Here is an 18239-nt window from a genome sequence, read left to right as displayed (position 1 = left end):
TGCCCGGCAAGGGGGTGATCCCTGCTGCCCCCTCACTGCTCCACACTGCGGGAGGGGGCTCTGCCACAAGCCCCCCATCCCCAGCCGCTCTCCCAGCCCCTGCATGGCTGCCCCGCCTGCCCCAGCTCCGGCCCTTTAAGAAAAAAACACACCCCAAAAAACCCCCGAACTCAGCGGCTTGGATCACTGTCCCCCAAATTGGCCGCATCCAGATCTGAAGGAAATACTAACCACTTTCCACAGGCCTATTGGCTGGGTCTGCGGTAAGTCACTTCTGCACTGTGCTTGCTCTGTGGATGGTGCTCTTTAGTGTGCAGAGGTGTCCTTCTGGCTTACTCTCACTTGCTTTTACTTTCCTGTAGCTCGTGACATTCAGAAGTGGGAATATGTTCCATTGGGTCCATTTCTAGGCAAGAGCTTTGGCACGACTATATCTCCCTGGGTCGTTACTATGGAAGCTCTCATGCCATTTGTGTTGCCAAATCCTACCCAGGTTAGTAACAAACAGACATTGCTGATGGCAACAATTTGGAAGAAGAGTGGTGGGAAATAGGATACAAATCACTAGCCCCTGACAGTAGAAACACTTGGTTGTACTGGATTGTCAAGTGACACTCAGCTGACTTAAAAGTTTTATCCTGCCTCCAGGAGGTGGGCGCTGGGAAGAAATCTTGGCCCCTTTGCATTCAGTGGTAAAGTGCCCAGTGGTTTCAGTGGGACCAAGATTTCAGACCTGCTGCATATATAGCTGCATTGCTTTGCAAACCATCTGTAGACTTGATTAAAGCAAGAAAAGCACCTCTCAGGTCCCCTCTACACATTACATGTATTATGCAATTAAGTAGTTAATTGTGCAACTGATTTAAATCAGCTACATGTGCAAAGTAACTATCACACCATAAAAAGGTCCATTCCACTACAAAGTGAAAACTGAAAAATGCGTAATAACTTTATCACTAGTTTCTATCCAGCTTTAATTTGCACATGTAGCGAGGTATGCCTCTGACCGGGAGCATAGCAGCTGACAGGGCTCCCAACCAGAGGGGTGCACTATGTGCTGCATGGCTGGGAGTCCCACAGCTGGCAGGACTCTCAGCAGCATCAGCATCCCGTGTGTTGCTGTGGCTGAGAGTCCTGTCAGCTGCGGGACTTGCAGCTGCAGCAGTTTGGGTAACGTTCAGGTAAAGGCGGGACAGGGTCGAATGTTAGATCCCATAATTACTCCTCCTGCCATACACGCATGGCATGGCAGGAGGCATGATTTTGTGGATCATGTATCGCCTATCATGCCTGTACCTAAACATCTAGAGGGGCCCTCAGTGTGTGCTATCTTCTCTTTGGCGTGTGGTGACACTGTATGTATATGCGATAAAGGGTCGAGATGGTGGCCTGAAGCCAAAATGTTCTGATTAAGATTAAGACGTGGCCAGATGTCTCGATTATGTAGCTATTTAATTAAAATGCAATAAGCTAGTAAAACAGAGATGGGATCTTCAAAGCCACTGTTTTCTGTGGGTGTGAACTAAACAGTTTGGGTTTGAAATGCAAGTCCTTTGCAAGTTCTGGGTGAATACAGTATGTCAGGGCAAAGACACAGGAAAACTGTGAGTTTTAGGATTAATAGCTATTTTAAGTATAGGGTTTTGAGGCCAAAGATGCAAGGCAGTGTATTTAAATAAATACAATGTAAATGACTTAAATGTGCACGTGAAGCAGTTACTTAGATATTACTGACCGTGACAAGGCCAATGGGAAAATAAATGTGCCTTGAGGAAGGGGAGCAGAGCTGTGTGATTAGATTTGTTTCCAAATGTCCCGGGGAATATGTTGGCATTTTCTTTCCATTTGGCCTTTAGACAGTAATGTACATTGCATTCTTCCAGGATCCCAAGCCGCTACCTTACCTCTGTGATGAAGAGCCCTATACATTTGACATAAATCTCTTTGTTGCCATTAAAGGTACAGTAATGCTAGATAACTGAGGGAGCTTTGCCAAGGTAAGGGATATTGAATCCACCACCTATTTCAGACAATTGTCCTGTCGGTTCCAGGATCCTGCATTCATCACTGCCTAATATCATGTCAAAGGAAGACAAAACGTTTCTTATGTCCTCCATCAGCAGTACAGTGCTGTTCTAGGAGGGAACAGTTCCACCCTAATGCCTTGATCAGCTTACAACCTGAAGGATGGGGACGTATTATTTTTGTGTTGTTAGCATCTAGAAGGCCATCGGGCTCAGGGTGCTGTGCAAACTGCACCAAAATAGTCCCAGCGCGAAAGACTTTGCAACCCACTGAATATAGGGGATAATTAATAATAGGAAAAAATGGTGGGGGGGAAGACAAGGGAAACAGTAATAGGAATCAGAGTTTGCTATGCAGTAAAATATATCAGGAAATGTTGAAGTTCTCCCTGTTTCCTGCAGTGTGAAATGTAATGGATTTTGTGACTTTTTTTTAGAAAATATTCAAATTCTGAAGGTTTTTTTTTTTTACTTTTGGCCAGTCAGGGCAATGAGAAGAGTAAATGTATGTGTGTGTTCGTATTTTCCATTCTGTAGCATTTCAACCCCCTCCCCCCACCCTTTCCTCAACTTTGGTAAAGGTGAAATGACCAGGTTGGTTTAATTTTTTTTAAAGACCCATAATTTTTCCAGAGTTAAGGAAGCTTTGAGAAATTTTGGAGTGCCCCAAAGAAGGGGTGCATAATCCCTCTATGTTTAGATGGAAGAGGTCTGGTCCTTTCCCTTTCTACAGCTTCACAGCACCTCTGTAAGATGGATGAGCAATACAGCCCAGGAAACAGAAGCTCAGAAAGGCCAATTGAGTTGGACACCCAGGAGTCCTGCCACAGAGCGAGGGTAGAAACCCACTTTTCACTCAGTTGTTTACCTTGGCCATTACCCTGGCCAGCATCACAGGATGAAGTACATAGAGCCTCAGGTATAGATACAGCCTCAGTGGTTGCTTTCCATTGAGGCTGGATGTATAAAGGGAGCTCTGTCTATCCATAAAATGAAAATCCAGCCAGCGTCTTCACCTGATGCAAAGAAGTCTCTTCTTTCATTGATTGCTTTTTTTTTTCCCCCATAGGAGAAGGAATGAGCAAGCCAAGTACTATATGCAAATCAAACTTTAAGGTAAAGTTTTGGCTTAGTTGCATCTGTTTGACTGATGTTGGCAACTCAGGCCCTGGCTTCAGAGGCAATATGCTTGAGTTTAACTAGCTGCAGGTTTGGCCAGCTGGGCTAAGGAAAGCTAATGATTTCTCTCCTCATCGGCATGCACGTGGCACTGCATGAATACTGGTTGGGAGGAAGAGCATGAAGAGCAGGTGTATATCTCAGCCTGGCTCTGCTTTGTACTGCTCAGACATACCCTCATAAACACCTAAGCACTTCTGATCTGAACAGAGGGGAGCTCTTCTTGCAGCTAGGGTTTAGCACACAAGAAAATGCTCTGTGTGCCATAGCAGATCTGCTGGAGTTGGTGAGAGGGAGTGACCAGGAAAGCAGGGAGTATGACACCCCGTGCAATGAAAACACCCCATTTGCAGCATTTAGGAGTCGACATCCAGAATTGCTGCTTTGACACTGAGGTGATTGCATTGTGCATCTCATTCCCCATCTGACAGCAGAACAACAGATATTCTTCTAGAGGCCAAGGGAAGATACCATAAAATAAAATGCTTACACTCTAGCTGCAGGGATTCGTAATGCATTTTAGGTCCACTCTGGTTTTAATTAACGGAGCATAGGCCAATATATTTAAACAGTTGTTCGGAAAAAAAAACCCTGTTGAAATATTCTTTGTAGCCAGTGCTTTAACCTTTCTTGGCAATATTAGGCTTAATCCTTAAGTTTCACCAATGTGCACAGAACATAGGAGGGAAGAGAGCAGGGGAAGAAGTGAACCCCCAATATTAGTAAAGGCAGCCTCACGGACACAGTAACATATGCCAAATATCATGAATGCAGAGTTATAATTGCTGCTCCTTGCCTTTTCGGGAATAAATTATATGATTTCAGGCTACATATTTGGAAACCAAGGAATGAGCCCCAAGATCAATTTTAAGTCATTGCAAACATTACACTGAGGTGGCTGGAAGCTCCTGATTAGATAAGGATGTTTTTCTTGGGGGCTAATCAGTAGCAGTATGATCCAGAGAGACTGAAATGAATTCTATATAGGATAATCATATCTGAAACATATTTGTCCTTCACAACTTGAGCCTTCATTATCCTCTTTTCCAGCACATGTACTGGACCATGAAACAGCAGCTGGCTCATCACACCCGCAATGGATGCAACCTTAAACCTGGAGACCTCCTGGCATCTGGGACAATCAGTGGTCCTGTAAGCATTTAAGTAGTGATCATCATTAATAACTAATCAGTCAGGAATCAGAGACTGGTCAGGCATGGTGAGGGACCTCCATTCATTTTCTGTTTGTTCTACTGTGGATGCCTTTGCAATTCTTCCTCAATCTGTTTCAAGCAATTTTACTTTTTTAAACCTATCTCAATTCATAAAACACAATCCTGATAGGAACACTGTTGTGTTTGTTATAGCCCAAGTATCCGCACAGTCTTTCTGACTGTACCAACCCGGTTACTACCCTCATTGTAAAACAAACCAAATCAAACTGGGGTCTACGATGAAATCTGGGGCATAAGATTGGAATGGATCTCTTGTTCTGTAGAGTCCAGTCCCCTCCAATTTTAATGGACCATATTACCAAGGATTCCCTAAAGTCACCACTTCATCCCTCACATACAGCTACTGCTATATAAGAACTAAGTATTATTGTTATTCGAAGTATAAACTCTTCCAAGTTCTCTTAACTCTGCAAGAGGCTAGTTTTATAATTCATTATTTCTATTTAGAGTACACTGGTGTTACACAGGACTTAGAAAAGTGCAAAAAACGTTTTTCTCCACAATATTTGTTGGGGATTCACTGACTTCTCTCCTTTCTAGCCAATGACTGGACATTCTTCAATTGCTAGATGGAGCTGTGAGGTGGTCTTTCCTTCGACTGAAATGGAATAAGGCTAGTTTAGGAGTCTGTGCTCTGGCCTCTTATCCATTGGTCAATAAGAGACAATCCATTGACCTGAATATCTGGCACAAGTGAATTGTCATCAGGTTAGCTCCATTACTGAGCCAATGGAACAAAACCCATTATATACATACCATCCTGCTGGTGCATTTAAACAAATAGTTCTTCTCTCCACTGAATCAGTCCACAGATTAACATTAAAATCTTTGAAGCATTTAGTAACTCAGAACATTCACCTGCATAGTGAAATATGAATGCAATCTGACATGCACGGATGTTAAAATACTAAAGCTACAGAGAGAGGGACCCAGATCTCTCTTCATTCTTCCTAACATGGGGCCCAGTTTTTTAAAAGCCTACTGCTAAAACTAGAGGCATGGACAGAAGGGTGCTCTAAGCCAGGGATGTCATGCATCCAGCTTACAGACCTATGTCATCTGCCCCTGGGGCTCCTGAAGGAGTTGGGATGTAAGCAGCAGTGGCAGCCAACACAGCAGTGTCCATTAACATCAACTTTGCTTGCCCTGCAGTTGAAATCCCAAGTATGAGATTTTGGTTGGGGACTCATTATAGCTGTGCTGTTGCTTGCCCTGCTGTCAAAATCCTGGGTAGAGATCCCCACTGGGTACTTGTTTCAGTGCCACTGGAGCACCCAACAGCAATTTAAATTTCTGTGGCTGCCAGGGCCTACACAGCAACTCAGGCAGCCATGGGGGTTAATGTCACTACAGCGCACTCTGCCACCAGAGATGGGTCTGGATCTGGCCCATGAGACCAAATGAATTTGACGCCCCTACTCTAAGCCATTGTGGCCTCCAGCAAGTTAAAAACATATAAAGAGATTCAGGAAAGCTAGCTCCTCAGTGAACTGCATCGATGGCCATCCCTGGCGTGGTTCTATCGTATAGAATCGGAAACCATATTGGCATGCCTGTTCCCCATAACAGGGTGTAACAGTGCTATACATATGCTCTCTAGCTTTACAGGTCTGGTTATTAACTTCTGTTTTAAAGGATCCGGAGAGCTTTGGCTCCATGCTGGAGCTGTCGTGGAACGGAACAAAAGAAATTGACCTTGGCAATGGGCATTCTCGTAAGTTTCTGCAGGATGGAGATGAAGTCGTCATGACAGGTAACAATGAAATGACTCGGTCTGTATACTTGGTACCATGTAGACTGGCCTAGTGGCATATAGTCATATTGCATGTGTAGTCATATTGTATATGCAGTATGTCTGTTAAGAGTCAAGCTGCCCCTGAGTACCAACCAGGTCTGCCTCTTTCCGGAGAGTTGAAGGCAGGCAGACACACAATTGTACATGCTCTATGAATGTGTTTGTTATCCCTTCCCTTGGTCCAGTGAGAAAAAAGTTAATTTCCTCACTGTGCCTGCGGACCAAATAGTGAGAAGGCTGCGTGCATTATTTTGTTGTTGTGGGCTAGAATTTCTTGGGACTAGTAAAAGACACTGCACTGTTATAGCTCTTGCTTTAGGCTGCCCATTGAGTAAAGCTGGAACAAATCACAAGCAATTGTTTTGCAAATAATCATTGGAAAATAGGGCTGGAAGGGATCTCATAAGGTCATCTAGTCCAGTCTCCTGCTCAGAGACCATCCAGGCCAAGTGTCTGTCCAACTTACTCTCGAAAATATCCAGGAATGGAGATTCCGCCATTTCTTTAAGTAGCATATTCCAATCCTTGACTAGAAATAGACAGAAAGTTCATCCCAAAAATACCAAGAAGTTTTCAGAGTTTTTCGTGGTAGCTGTGTTGGTCTAAGGACATAGGCAGGCAAGGTTCTTTGGGTAGATGTGATATCTTTTATTCGACCAATACAATTATTTGTTAGGCCAAAAAAGTTTGGGTGACTGCACCCGAAAGCTTGCTAAGCGCTTATTTCCAACAACTCCGTTGGTCTAATAAAATATCACATCTACCCAAAAATGTGATATCTCCCCAAAGAACCTTGCCTGCAAGAAGTTTTCAGAATATTTGACCAGCTCTTGCCTGGAAGGTGTGTGCAGGGGACTGCTTCTAAGCTTTCTGGGCTGCTCCATCTGCTGTTTTGATCTTGTTTCTTGGACACTAAAAGTTAAGCATTGTATTAATTCCATCTGAATGAATACCTGGCATCCCCTTTCCTGGCTGCTGGGGACCACAGTATGACCCCAACTTCTGACAGAGGCCTCCCTGCTCCCAACCCCAGTAGCAAATTCTATCTTAGGTGTCTATCTTACAGTTTCACACAGCACCTGTCAATGGGCTTCCCCAACATCGCTTTTGAGGACATGTGTATATCACACACACATGTGCTCTGTGTGTGCGTGTCTGTGAGTAGTTTGTAATACACAAAAATAGATTGAGGATCAGGAGTTTATTTTCATATGTTTTTTATTTAGCTGAATATAATATAGTATTTGTTACTCTTTTTTTTATTATCCCTTATCCATAGAGATAGGTGCTCATGTTATTCTTTTAGGCAGTATAAAAGCTATTATGGGAAGTAAAGGAACTATCTCTTCTATCAGTGACACCGGGACTGGAAGTTTCAAAGGTGCCTTAGGGATTTAGGTGTCTCTATACGGATTTAGGTGTTTTGTTTTATATACAAGTGTGTGTGTGTGTGTGTACACATACACACACAGAGTTTTATATATAAGTCATATATCATACCATGTATCATAGTATCTGAGGCTCACTTCATCAGATGCTGTGAAAGCCTGTTCTGCTACATCTTCACTTCTGTTCTTATCCATGCTAACTAGATTATGCTTCAATCCCACCTTGAACTTGCTGTGTAGATGTGTCCTACCCCAAGAAGTCTGGAATCTCACCCTGGGTGCTTGGGGTTGGAAAATTTGTAATAACATTAATAGGGGAAAGGCTACTTCCAACACAGAGAAAAGACTAGGGCATTTTAGCCAGTTGCAACTCTGCAGTTGTGGTCTAAGCACAAGAAAATGAAATCTGCTAAAGCAACAGCCCAGCAGAGCAAGGCTGGAGTCTGAAGGGATGCAAACATCTCAGAGAGAGTGATGAAATAAATGAGGTGACAAAACAGCGCACACAGCAGTGCATGCACATCAAACCAGCCCATTAGTCCCTTTGAAGGCATCAGCAAGATTAACAACTCTGACATCACAAGGGCTGGCTCTGTAATAGATCCCCTGAACCAAGAACAGGGAACTGCAAATATGTTACTGAAACCGATGACAGCTGAAATAAATGAGCTGAGATATCCAGAGGGGTAATGGTGACAGCTTGATTGACAAAAAGGCAATGAGGATTTACATACAGCGATGGACAAGAAGCGTAGCCATATATTCACTAGTTTATAGGCTGGTTTTATAAATAGCAAAGCAAATCTGTGGCTACAGAGCAGCTGTGGAATAAACTGGGACACTGGGGAGATTTCTTTGCACATGGATTGGTGTAGTTAGGTCAAGTTAATGGTCCCATTAGTGTAAATGAAGTGCAAATCCTGTAGCAGTCACATTTCACAACTGCCTCTTGATTTTGAAATCACTCTTGTGGCTGCTCTACTGCCACACTCTGCCAGGTGTTAATAGGCAGACTTCCTTTAGGTCAACTTTCTGCAGGCCAAAGCTGAGCCAGGAGGCCAGGCTGGTAATTCCCCACTCAGGCCATTGTCGTCTGCAAGGCAAAGCTGGAGCAAAGAAGAGCAGCCTTCCATTTCTTCCATCTCAGTATATAGCTGATATAAACCAGTCATGAGTAAATGAGCATTATTCTTTATTGGCACAGATTCAACTACCTTTGGGCTAGTCAGCTGGATCAAAAAATTAAAATTTTAATGCTTGAGCATTCAATCAGTGGCCTGATTTTCAGAACTGGAGTATCTCATCTTCAGTATCTTGGTTCATCTTCAGTTTTGTCAAGTGTTCATTGTAGGTGGTACTTCTCTTGCAGGGATCCTAAGACTTTCTGCACTGGGGTTTATGAAATGCTTTGGTCTGTGGATGGAAGTTTTTGTGTAACTATTGGGTTTTAATGAAACATGGTAACAGTTCACTGAGAAGGGAGGTGGGCATTATTTGTTCCTCCTAATGTTGTGCTGGGTGAAAAGAGTTGAAAAAAATGGACATTTTTTATGAAAAAGTTGTTTTGTGTCAAAATTTTCACTGAAAAACTGAGAAATGTTTGCCTGTTTGGATTTTTTTTTAAAGAAAACAATCCCAAAATGGCAGACAGTATCAATTACAATATTTTCATCATAAATTTTCAAAGAAAATAAAATAATTCCCCGGACAGCTCTGCAAACCTGGTTGATGGTGCCACAGTGTGGCACTGTAGGGTCTTTTGTGTGACACTCTGCAAAAATGGTATTCATGACCAAGCCTCTCATAACACTATTTTAACATAGCTTTTAACCCCATTTCACCCCCTGGAAAACTGAATCAAAGGAGGGAAGATTCTTTGTGAAAGGTCACATAATACATCTGTGGGTAATTTGTGAACCAAATCTACAAATTCTGGATAACAGCACCCCGCTCTAGCAGCTGGGCTGTAGGCCAGATCCTGATCACCTTGATTATATTGATGAATTCCAGCTTACTCTGCTAGTGGCACCATCGACTGATCATGGACTAAAGAACAGCTCTTCCTAAGAATGGCTATCTGGATGTGACCCAGACTACGCTTTATGCTTAATAAGAATTTACCTCTTTAGATCATAATATCGTAGTGCTTAGGGTCGGAAGGGACCTAAACAGATCATCAGGTCCAACCCCCTGCCCCGGGTAGGAACGGGTGGGTGCTGGGATCGTGTCTGTCCAGCCTCCTCTTGAAGACCCCCAAGGTAGGAGAAAAGTACCACCTCACCTGGGAGGCCACTCCAGAGCCTGGCAGCCCTACCTGTAAGTAATGTCTCCTCATGTCCAGCCTGAACCTTCTCTCTAACAATTTGTGGCCATTATTCCTAGTAACCCCAGGTGGTGCCGCGGGGAACAGAGCCTCCCCCAATTCCCGCTGGTCCTCCCTGGTGAGTTTGTAAATGGCCACCAGATCCCCTCTCAACCTTCTCTTGTGGAGGCTGAACAGGTTCAGGTCCTTTAGCCTCTCAGTGGTCCTTAGCCTCTCAGGCCATTTAGCCTTGAAAAGTGGTGCTCAACCTTCAGCTCGCAAGGCCAGGTCATCCAGTCTGTGGGGCTCCCTACAGCTCCAAAAATGTGGTGGTGGGGAAGCAGTGGCAGTGGATAAATCTTGTGCACGGGGCCTGGCCAGTGCACAGGGCCGCCCTGCAGCTGGATTTGGTACGAGGGGATAGGCCAGCACGCGGAGTCGCACCCACAGACTGACCCCATGTGCTGACCTCCTACTGGATCTGGCTTGTGGACTGATCTGGGCTATGGGCTGGCCCACACTACTCCTCTGGCCTGCAGGCTCTTAACTCACAGACTGTGCATCAGCAGTGCCTATAAGTAAGGACCTACCACAATCATGGCAGAAGTGCAGTGCGCTTCCTTTAATCTTGCTCATTTCACTGTGCGCCCCCACCCCACCCCTGATTGGCAGACGGGCCCGGGCGGCCCTGCCACTTGCTGCTGATTGGCCAGAAGGCAAAAACCATGGCATATTTAAAACCGTGTTTTTTGCCTCCCAGCCAATCAGTGGCAAGTGGGCCCCTCTGCCAATCAGGGGCGGAGGGCGTGCGCAAGGAAACGAGCAAGATTCAAGGGGCTGCTGTACAGCTCGCTTCTGCCGCAACTTCCGTAGGTCCCTACCTATAACCCAGTGAAATGAAAAAGTAAAAAGATAACATTATTGATGAACAAGTGTGCATGCAGGGAAGTTAATGATCTAGCCCTGCACGGTTTAAAGTGTGCATGATTCTGCAGTGATCATAGAGCAAGACCTACCACCCAGCTGTAAGGCCCAGCTGACGGTGTACGTGAAAGGGAAGAGGGAACATACATGAGTGGACTCCTGAGATAACATCCATTCAGTGCCTGTTTAGTGACTTCTTGGAGAACCAAAGCATTAAGCACACTCGAGATTTGAATGCAGCACAATTATTACATCCTGTCCCAAGGCAGGGTCTTACCAAGCCCCCAACCAATAATGTATTGGTTCCTCCTGTTGCTTTAATTTTCCACCTCCCCCTTTTCTCCTGGAGCTGTTGTAGAGAGACCTGGCACACAGAGAGAAAACCCAAGAGGAATCTGTTGTTCCTAAGAAGCGCTGCCCAAGGCAGCCAGCATGGCAAGGTTTGATTTGCTGAGCTGCACTGCAGCCCATTTCAAGAGATGTGTATAGCTCCCTGACTCTTTCCTTGGGGCTTGTAGTGCTGGCTGGCTGCTAGAAGCACAGAGCCTGGTATTTAACTATGCAACACCTTAGGACTGCGCTAAATTATATTTGTCAGCGAGGATAACAAAATGGTACTAAACTGATCAGCCAGCAGTGAAAAGAAAACAGGCAATGAAGCCTGGTAAAGACTAATAGAAACTCTTCAAAGCAGCTTGGTTGAGTAAGTTGTTGTGTATTAGCAATGTGTAAACAGGCTGGAGTTTGGATGTTATTCATATTTAGGATTCCTGTTGTAGGGCCGGTAGGTAGTGGGAGCACCCAGACCAGTGTGAGAGACAAAGGAGAGGACTAATTTATTCTCAGGGTGCATCAATACTGGAATCTGAGGTGAAGGCAGTGTGTGTAGTTTACTGAAGTAGCTCAGCATTAGTGAAGCCACAACAGCACGGACTTCAGGGCGGGCTAGCTGCTCCAGCATTATGGTATCAGTATTCTCAGACTTTTCCCTCCCCCTATCCCCTGGGCCATCAGGCTGCAGTTCATATCTGGAGGAGGAGATATGCATGCTCAGCTGGCCCAGAAGAGAACTGGGTTTACGTATGCCCTTGCAATGCTGTAGCACTGAAAGAAGCAGCCAGGGTGAACACTTGTGGGCCAAACAGAACAGCCCCTCGGGAAGTTCAGCAAAGGTAACCCTGCATTTTCCAACTCTCAGTTAGCTTTCCTTTTTCATGTTACCCAGACCTGCCCTGCTAGTTGAAAGTCGAATTGGTTTCTAGCCCCCAGAGTAAATGTTTTAACAGCGAGTGCTCAGCAGGCCCTACTGGATTATTGTGCTCAGTATTTGGCAGGGAGCACCTCGCTTAACTTCACTGACAGTCAGTACAATAAATTAGTTTTTCCTGATCAGAAACTTGGCCAGATGCAAAATTCAGAGGCAGCATGTTCTTTCTAAGCAAGTTCGCAGAAATGTGGCTAGTAATTGGTCAGTGTGACATTCATCTCATTAATTCTTTCTATTTGCATCTCATTCCAGTCCAACTAAGCTAAGGCCAGCTGTCTCCCTTGCACTGTGTTTTAGACCTGATCATTTTACTATGCTAAGTTTTTCACTGTTTGGTCCTCAGGCGGTACATCTACACATGCTATAGGCATGGAGCATATTGCGCCAGAGTTTATTGCTTCTGGGCACATCACTTGAATGTGTGCACAGGACTGCTGTATGTTGAGCCAGGTCCGAACAGCCCCAGCCGGCAGGGGGTCAGCCTGCCAGCCCGGAGCTGCTCCGACCTGGCTCATCGTGCTGCACAGGGGCTGGCTGGGGCATGAGGATGCTCCAGTGCAGGGCTAACCAGCAGACCACCCCCATACTGAAGCACCCTTGTGCCTTAGCCAGGCCCATCAGCATTTACACACGTGTTACTGTGCACTAAAGAACGCCACCATAGGATAGTACTTGTGTTTACAAGTACTAACACAGAGGAATTAATTAGTTTACAGTGGCCTAATAGAGCCACACATGTAGATGCTGAGGCTTTACGGTCTACTTAGTCAGCTCTGAAGTAAACATCTCATGTAGATGTGCCCAGGGAGAGGCAAATGTTTCCCTATCCCCATCTGTCCCTGTACATTATGAGTTCTTGCAAGCACTGATTCTGCTACATCAGGGGAGAGTGCACCACTTTGATATGCACAATTGCAAGATGGATGAAGTATAGATTCAGGAGTTGTGACACGATGCAGAGTCACTAGAGCTAGTAACTGTGGGTGGAACTGAGGAGGAATGAAAACCTTTAGCACTTATTTCTTTCTAAAGGGCCCCTTGGAAAAGTCAAGAACTGAAGATGCTCTTTGAAGTCTTAACAGAGCTTCTAATACTGAGGAATGAGGGAAGTATCTACCACAGTCCAGTCAGGCTAGATATGTACAGTAGTCTAGTTCAACAGTCACCATCTCTGTCACAAGCTCAACGGGCGACCAACTGGCTAAGCTGCAGCTCTGCAGAAAAGGACCTGGTCAAACTGGGGGTTACGGTGGACAATATGTTGAATATGAGCCAGCAGTGTGCCCTTGTTGCCAAGAAGGCTAAGGGCATACTGGGCTGCATTAGTAAGAACATTGCCAGCAGATCGAGGGGAGTGACTCTTACTCTCTACTTGGCACTGGTGAGGCCACATCTGGAGCGCTTTGTCCAGTTTTGAGCCCCCCACTACAGAAAGGATGTAGACATCAGCAGAGGGCAATGAAAATGGTTAAGGGGCTGGGGACTTATAAGGAGAGGCTGAGGCAACTGGGATTATATAGTTTAGAGAAGAGAAGACTGAGAGGGGATTTGATAGCAGCCTTCAACTACCTGCAGGGGTTTCAAAAGAGGATGGAGCTGGACTGTTCTCACTGGTGGCAGATGACAGATCAAGGAGCAATGGTCTGAAGTTGCAGCAGGGGAAGTTTAGGTTAGATGTTAGGAAAAAATTTCTAAGTAAGAGGGTAGTCAAACACTGGAACAGGTTACCCAGAGAGATTGTGGACTCTCCATCCATGGAGGTTTTCAAAACCTGGCTAGACAAAGCTCTCGCTGGAATGATCTAGTTGGGGCTGGTCCTGCTTTGAGCAGAGGGTTGGACAATATGACCTTCTGAGGTCCTTCCCAACCCTATTTTTTTATGACTCTATGATTTTAGCACCTGTGTACAACAGTAACACCCTGTGCTTTGGGGGGTGTACATGTGCATGTGTATATGCATATGGACATATGCAGACTGTCACTAGGAGCCACGAGAACTCCATGCTGCAGAACCTTTTTCTTTAGATGCAGTGAGTGAAATCCTTAGCTCCAATCCAGCCCATCTCTGCTGTGTGGAAGGGCTAAAGTGAAATGCGGCGAGTCTAACATCCAAAATCCCTGTAGACAACCGGGGAGAATTCCTTCAGTGCACTGTGGCACTGCGATTGACAGTCACAGGGTTGTCCTCCAAGCGTGGTGGGGGAGGTGATGGCCCATAAAGGAGCCCAGGGTGGCTATCACAACTTAGTTGAGCCACTGGAGTTGTCTGTAGGTGTGGACACATAACACCATGCAATAAATCACAGCAATCCAGAGTCAGTTTTCCTCTTGAAAAATGTGTCAGTCTCTTTACTATAAGGGAGAGTTACTACACAGACTATGTGCATCTACTCCTCTAGTCAGCTTCATCCCCGAGTAGTTGTTTGTTCCGTGCAAACTGCCTTCCTGCCACCTAAGAGCCAAGCAAAGTAATAGCTCCCGCTGCAGGCAGACACCTTAGGTGAGCTTGTCATATGCCTATTCCTTATTATGGAGTAAAATCCTAGATAAATTAGTCCATATGAATCATGCTGTGTATCTGTACAGTAAGTGACACTAGGGGACTCTCCATCCCCCAGCACAGCCCAAGATCAGGGAAAGGTGTTTTGCCCCACTGTCACTGTGCATTTGAGAGGTCTGCCACCTTAGACCAAATGAGAACAGCTACACCATGAAACACTTGAGATACCCAAAGTGATTGAAGTAACAGCTGATGCGGTGAGTGAACTTGGGCTGCAGCCTGCAGCAGTATCCCCACTGCATTTCTGGTGTGAGCATCAACAGCTCCTGAGTTGCTGCCCAGTTCTGCAGCTGCTCAGCTAGTTCAAGTTTAAAACACCACTTAGCTCATGCAAGATCCACAGGAATGGCAAGAGTCGGGGTGGAATAACATTGCGGTGTACCTAAAGCTAACAATACAATGAAGATGGACTCCTAGAAAGAAGGTCTAAATGATGGGGGAAAAACCTACTACATCTATTTGTTAATGAATAACTCCCGTGTTAGATGAATCACTGGAGCTTCTGGAGCTTTTGTTCGCATATGGCCCTTCCATTATTTTGGAAGAATATATGCTATAGTTATGAAATCAAACCTTACAATAAATTATTCTTAAGGATACATTATACTATTGATGCCATTCCCTTCATCACATGTTATCCACAAAGATCTCCAGTAATTCTGTCCATCTTCTCCTCTCAGAATAGCTTTTTCAGGCGTGCCTGCAACACACGGGGTGGAGTGCCTCCAGCTGAATGTCCTTCCAGTTTTTTCTGTGACCTCAGCTGCGGGACTGCTGTCTGTGGAAACAGCACCCAGAAGGATGCAGCATCACTGACGGGGGGGTGGAGGTACCCACGTTGTCCGGGAGCAGGGAGGAAACACTAACTTAGTACCGTGGATCAGAACGCCAGATCCCACGTCATGCAAGAGAGCCGAGGGTGAAGTGTTCTGCAGTTAAAGGTGGAATCAGCAGCCAGCAACCTTGGCAGCACTCAGTAGACATTGACTGTCTGTTCATCTAATGGGGGATTAATGGATGCTTTGAGCCAGATCCTCAGCTGGCGTTACTGAAACACTGCTGATTTATTTCTGTTTCTTTATTTTCATTACACACATTGAGATTCTGGCCCTTTGGGTTTGTCATTATAACCTTCTCCTTTCTGAGCATGAAGGCGGCAACATCTGAAGTGCAAACCTGATGCTGCTGAAAAGAGTCCAGCACTGCTTTATTAATTGCAGGGCTGGACCAGCCAGCTATTTCACTTGTCACTTAGATGTATGATGTTTAGGCTTAAAAACATAAATCCTGCATCTGCTCCTTGCTCCGTGCTCTTGCTCGCTGCACTTGCATAGTGCTGTGTTAACATTTATGCTTGTTTTTTTCAAGCTAATTGAACTTTTCTAGACATTTTTCTCTACCACATATTGGTCATTTATGCTGGATAGTCACTATTTAAAGACTAAGAGGGCAATAATCAACTTAATGTGCAGTCATTCAATATGGCAACATCTAAATCGGAAGTGGGCCCAGTCCATAAGCCAGATCTGAAAGCCCACAAACTCAGCAGGAAATTCAAACCCAGCTAACTAGTTTGCCTCCTTTCTCTGTCTCCCTGATAGGCTGACCCAACATTCAGGGCATGTTAAACCTAAGAGGTTTGGAGCTCAAGTCAAGCTTTATGGCTCAGGTCTAGTTCTGGTTCAGACAAATTTCTGGGCTGTTCATTAAACACATAATGCGAATGTGTTTGCCATTCAACATGTTGCATCCTGATTCTAGGCCATCATGTTCTCCAGTCATATTTGTATGTATATAGGTGTCAGAGCTATACCCAATGCTGCACTAACACATACATGTAGACATGAAACTAGAGATTTTAGCCTTGATCCTACCTTTGGAACTACTAGTTGCAAGCTCATGAACAAGCACAGGGGATGAACAAGATCAGGTCCCTGGGTATTTAAACTGCTCATTTTCTGTGTTACCCCAAGGGAGGAGTAGGTGTTCTACATTACTGGAAATACACTTCAGGAATCTGGGATTGAAACTGATTCTTTTCTGCAGCTCTAATGGGATACACTGGCGCTCAGCAACTTGAATAGATAAGAGCTTCCCTGCCTCCTTTTCCCCATTTAAGGGAGAGCCGTGTTTCCTCCTAAGTATTGCACTGTAGCTTACTCTCCTCAGTTATGCAGAGTGGCCGTGTCTTCATGAAATGCTGACTGTGCAGTAACCAGTGTTACTGTGCAGTAGCATCTCTGCAGGACTTCCTGATAACCCTGACTGCGCAGTAGCTCGTTACTACTATGCAGTAGCATCACACCATGGTTTATGCCCTGCGATGCTACTGCACAGTACTGACAAGCTACTGCACAATAGTAACAAGCTATTGCACAGCAAGCATCTTCAGTCGATGTGGCTGGAGTGTCTTCAGCTTGATGCAAAGCTGACTGAAGTCGACGGATAGCTCTGGGCCAATTAGATTTGTAGCGGGCCCATGAAGAATATCTGAGAAGGGAGCCCTACTTCAGGGTGGTTCCACTCACTTCAGTCCCTCCACCTTTTGCATTGCATTTCATATTCATATTCATATCTTTCTTTCTAGTAGGGCCCTGAAGCCCACCTTGTGATGCTTGTCCTCTCCCCATTCTAGGTTACTGCCAGGGGAATGGTTACCGAGTGGGATTTGGCCAATGTTCAGGAAAAGTACTTCCTGCACCATCTCTTCCATGATCCCACATCCTTGAAAACTTCAGAGGAAGAGAAGAAGCAGCTCTCCACCCAAGCCTTCTCAGTACATGGCTTTTGGAACGCATGTCTTGCTTGGAGAAATCAAAATGTTCTGCAAATTCTGTTTTCAAATCAGTTTTGTTTTTATTTGTATGAATGCTTGGATCTTCCTGACGTTCCAGTCCTTGTCAATAAAAGGCTCAGTGATGGGTACAGGTCTCTGCAGTGCCTGTAAGGCAGTGTTAGCTACACCCACAATGATGGAAGCAAGTTCTTCATAAGAACATAGAACTGGCAAGGTCTCCTGGCCCATTGTGTCCAAGCCTCTGTGCTTGCAGGTAATTGTTAACCAGAGGAATTCCCCAGATTGCTACTTGCCCCTCACCAACCATGACAAGAAACAAAACCTGAAGGACCAAAGCCACCCTGTAAAATGCCACAAGTAAAAGCAGTCATGTGAGTGCACTGCTTATATCACTGCAGAGTCCATTGGTAGTGGGTGTCATGGGACAACATGATTTTTTCTGAGTATCCTAGGGCATTTGTAGATGACACAGGGGTTTAATTCTCCCTAAATTGAAGCGGCGGGGAGGGGAGGGTGAGCTGCTGGCTGGCCGAGCAGTCCAGTGAGCTGCAGAAGGGGGGGTCCCAGGGGGTGGGAAAGCTGGTGCTTCCCTCCGCAACGGCTGTGCCCCCCCCACCCCAGGTAGCATCTGCCTGCAGGCACCTGGTTCAGGTGGTCCCGGGGGGCACTGCAGCTGCAGGGGGAAGCACCAGGCCCTGTGCATCTCAGGCAGGCCGGCAGGCTCCAGGACGGGGGGAAAAAAAAGATCAGACTCACTGCCTTTTTTTT

At 45.4% G+C, this 18239-nt stretch overlaps 1 protein-coding gene across 1 annotated transcript in view; it reads left to right on the top strand.

The window, feature by feature from the left end:
- FAH (fumarylacetoacetate hydrolase) overlaps positions 1 to 17599 on the top strand; it is a 35570-nt gene extending 17971 nt beyond the window's left edge. Inside the window, exons 9-14 of the mRNA XM_019533708.1 lie at positions 363 to 493; positions 1884 to 1959; positions 3094 to 3140; positions 4254 to 4355; positions 6074 to 6191; positions 17310 to 17599. Coding sequence (XP_019389253.1) covers positions 363 to 493; positions 1884 to 1959; positions 3094 to 3140; positions 4254 to 4355; positions 6074 to 6191; positions 17310 to 17389 — 554 coding nt within the window. The 3' untranslated portion in view covers positions 17390 to 17599. The remainder of the gene's footprint in view (positions 1 to 362; positions 494 to 1883; positions 1960 to 3093; positions 3141 to 4253; positions 4356 to 6073; positions 6192 to 17309) is intronic.
- Positions 17600 to 18239: the final 640 nt, after the last annotated feature.

The sequence above is a fragment of the Crocodylus porosus genome, unplaced genomic scaffold (genome assembly GCF_001723895.1).
Source record: "Crocodylus porosus isolate Cpor-Errol unplaced genomic scaffold, CroPor_comp1, whole genome shotgun sequence".
In the NCBI taxonomy this organism is placed as follows: domain Eukaryota; kingdom Metazoa; phylum Chordata; order Crocodylia; family Crocodylidae; genus Crocodylus; species Crocodylus porosus.
The sequence above is the reverse complement of the archived record's forward strand: the minus strand, read 5'-3'. Positions and strand labels throughout refer to the sequence as shown.